This window comes from Limulus polyphemus, unplaced genomic scaffold (assembly GCF_000517525.1).
Source record: "Limulus polyphemus unplaced genomic scaffold, Limulus_polyphemus-2.1.2 Scaffold6058, whole genome shotgun sequence".
Lineage (NCBI taxonomy): Eukaryota > Metazoa > Arthropoda > Merostomata > Xiphosura > Limulidae > Limulus > Limulus polyphemus.
The window spans coordinates 1140-2024 of record NW_013671668.1 but is presented as its reverse complement, the minus strand read 5'-3'; the positions used below and the strand labels follow the sequence as shown (position 1 = coordinate 2024).

General features: G+C 30.4%; 1 protein-coding gene across 1 annotated transcript in view; it reads left to right on the top strand.

Annotated features, from left to right (window-relative positions):
* The window catches only part of LOC106473304 (tRNA:m(4)X modification enzyme TRM13 homolog), a 9711-nt gene extending 9257 nt beyond the window's left edge, over nt 1-454 (top strand). Inside the window, exon 5 of the mRNA XM_013933987.1 lies at nt 368-454. Within this exon, the coding sequence (XP_013789441.1) occupies nt 368-454 (87 nt within the window). The remainder of the gene's footprint in view (nt 1-367) is intronic.
* The last annotated feature ends 431 nt before the right edge of the window (nt 455-885 follow it).

Below are 885 nucleotides of genomic sequence, written 5' to 3'. Positions count from 1 at the left end.
TGAAGAAAAACTTTAATATAAGTTTAACATGACAGCAAATGTACAACGTTTCGACAAGGTTTTGTCATCATCAATCTGTTCTTTAATATGAAAACACTAAAGCAATCAATATATCTAAGGACAAAAAATATTGTTAGACGTGTATAATTTAACTTTTGTGTGGTATTATTGTTTAGAACAGGACTGATTACAGTTCATGGATAAAAATACAGGCCTAAAAATTATGATTTTACAACTGCTAAATAAATGTTTTTTACTTTCCGTTAATAACTTTAAGGTTGAACAAAAGAGTTACGTGACATGTATGTGTTTGCTGTCTTTTTTAACTATTCTGAAGGTGTTCAGAGATATTTTTTTTAAATTTCAGGTGTATTACAGTACAAATGTTAACTCAGGACACGCAAGTCAACCAGTTGAAAAGGTAAAATTATTTGTGATATCCTTTTCTTTTTGATTTTTAATGTATTTTCATGTGGGGGGAGGTCTTTTAGGTTTTTATCAAAAATGGCAACAAAAGGTTTATAAAGTAATAGTTAAGGAAACAATATAAATATTTGATGTAGTAGGAAGTGATTTTTATTAAAAATGTTGATATGCATGTGATACGTTTTTATGGAAGCTGTAAGTAAGTTTCTTCATTTTAACAGACTTTCTGCGACTAAAACAGTCCAAGTGGATGACTTGAAATAAATATGCTTTTAACTCAGTCTTGGATTGATTCCTGGACTCGAGGATAAAGGTGGCAACTACAAAGCCAGGGCTAGGAGCCTTTTAGATCAAGGCTAGTGTCGAGGGCTCTTCATTTGTTTGCTTCATAAGTGAAATTTGAATATATAATAATTTTTGGCTCAGCAGCCGTGTCAAAAAAAAAATTGAATAATAAAA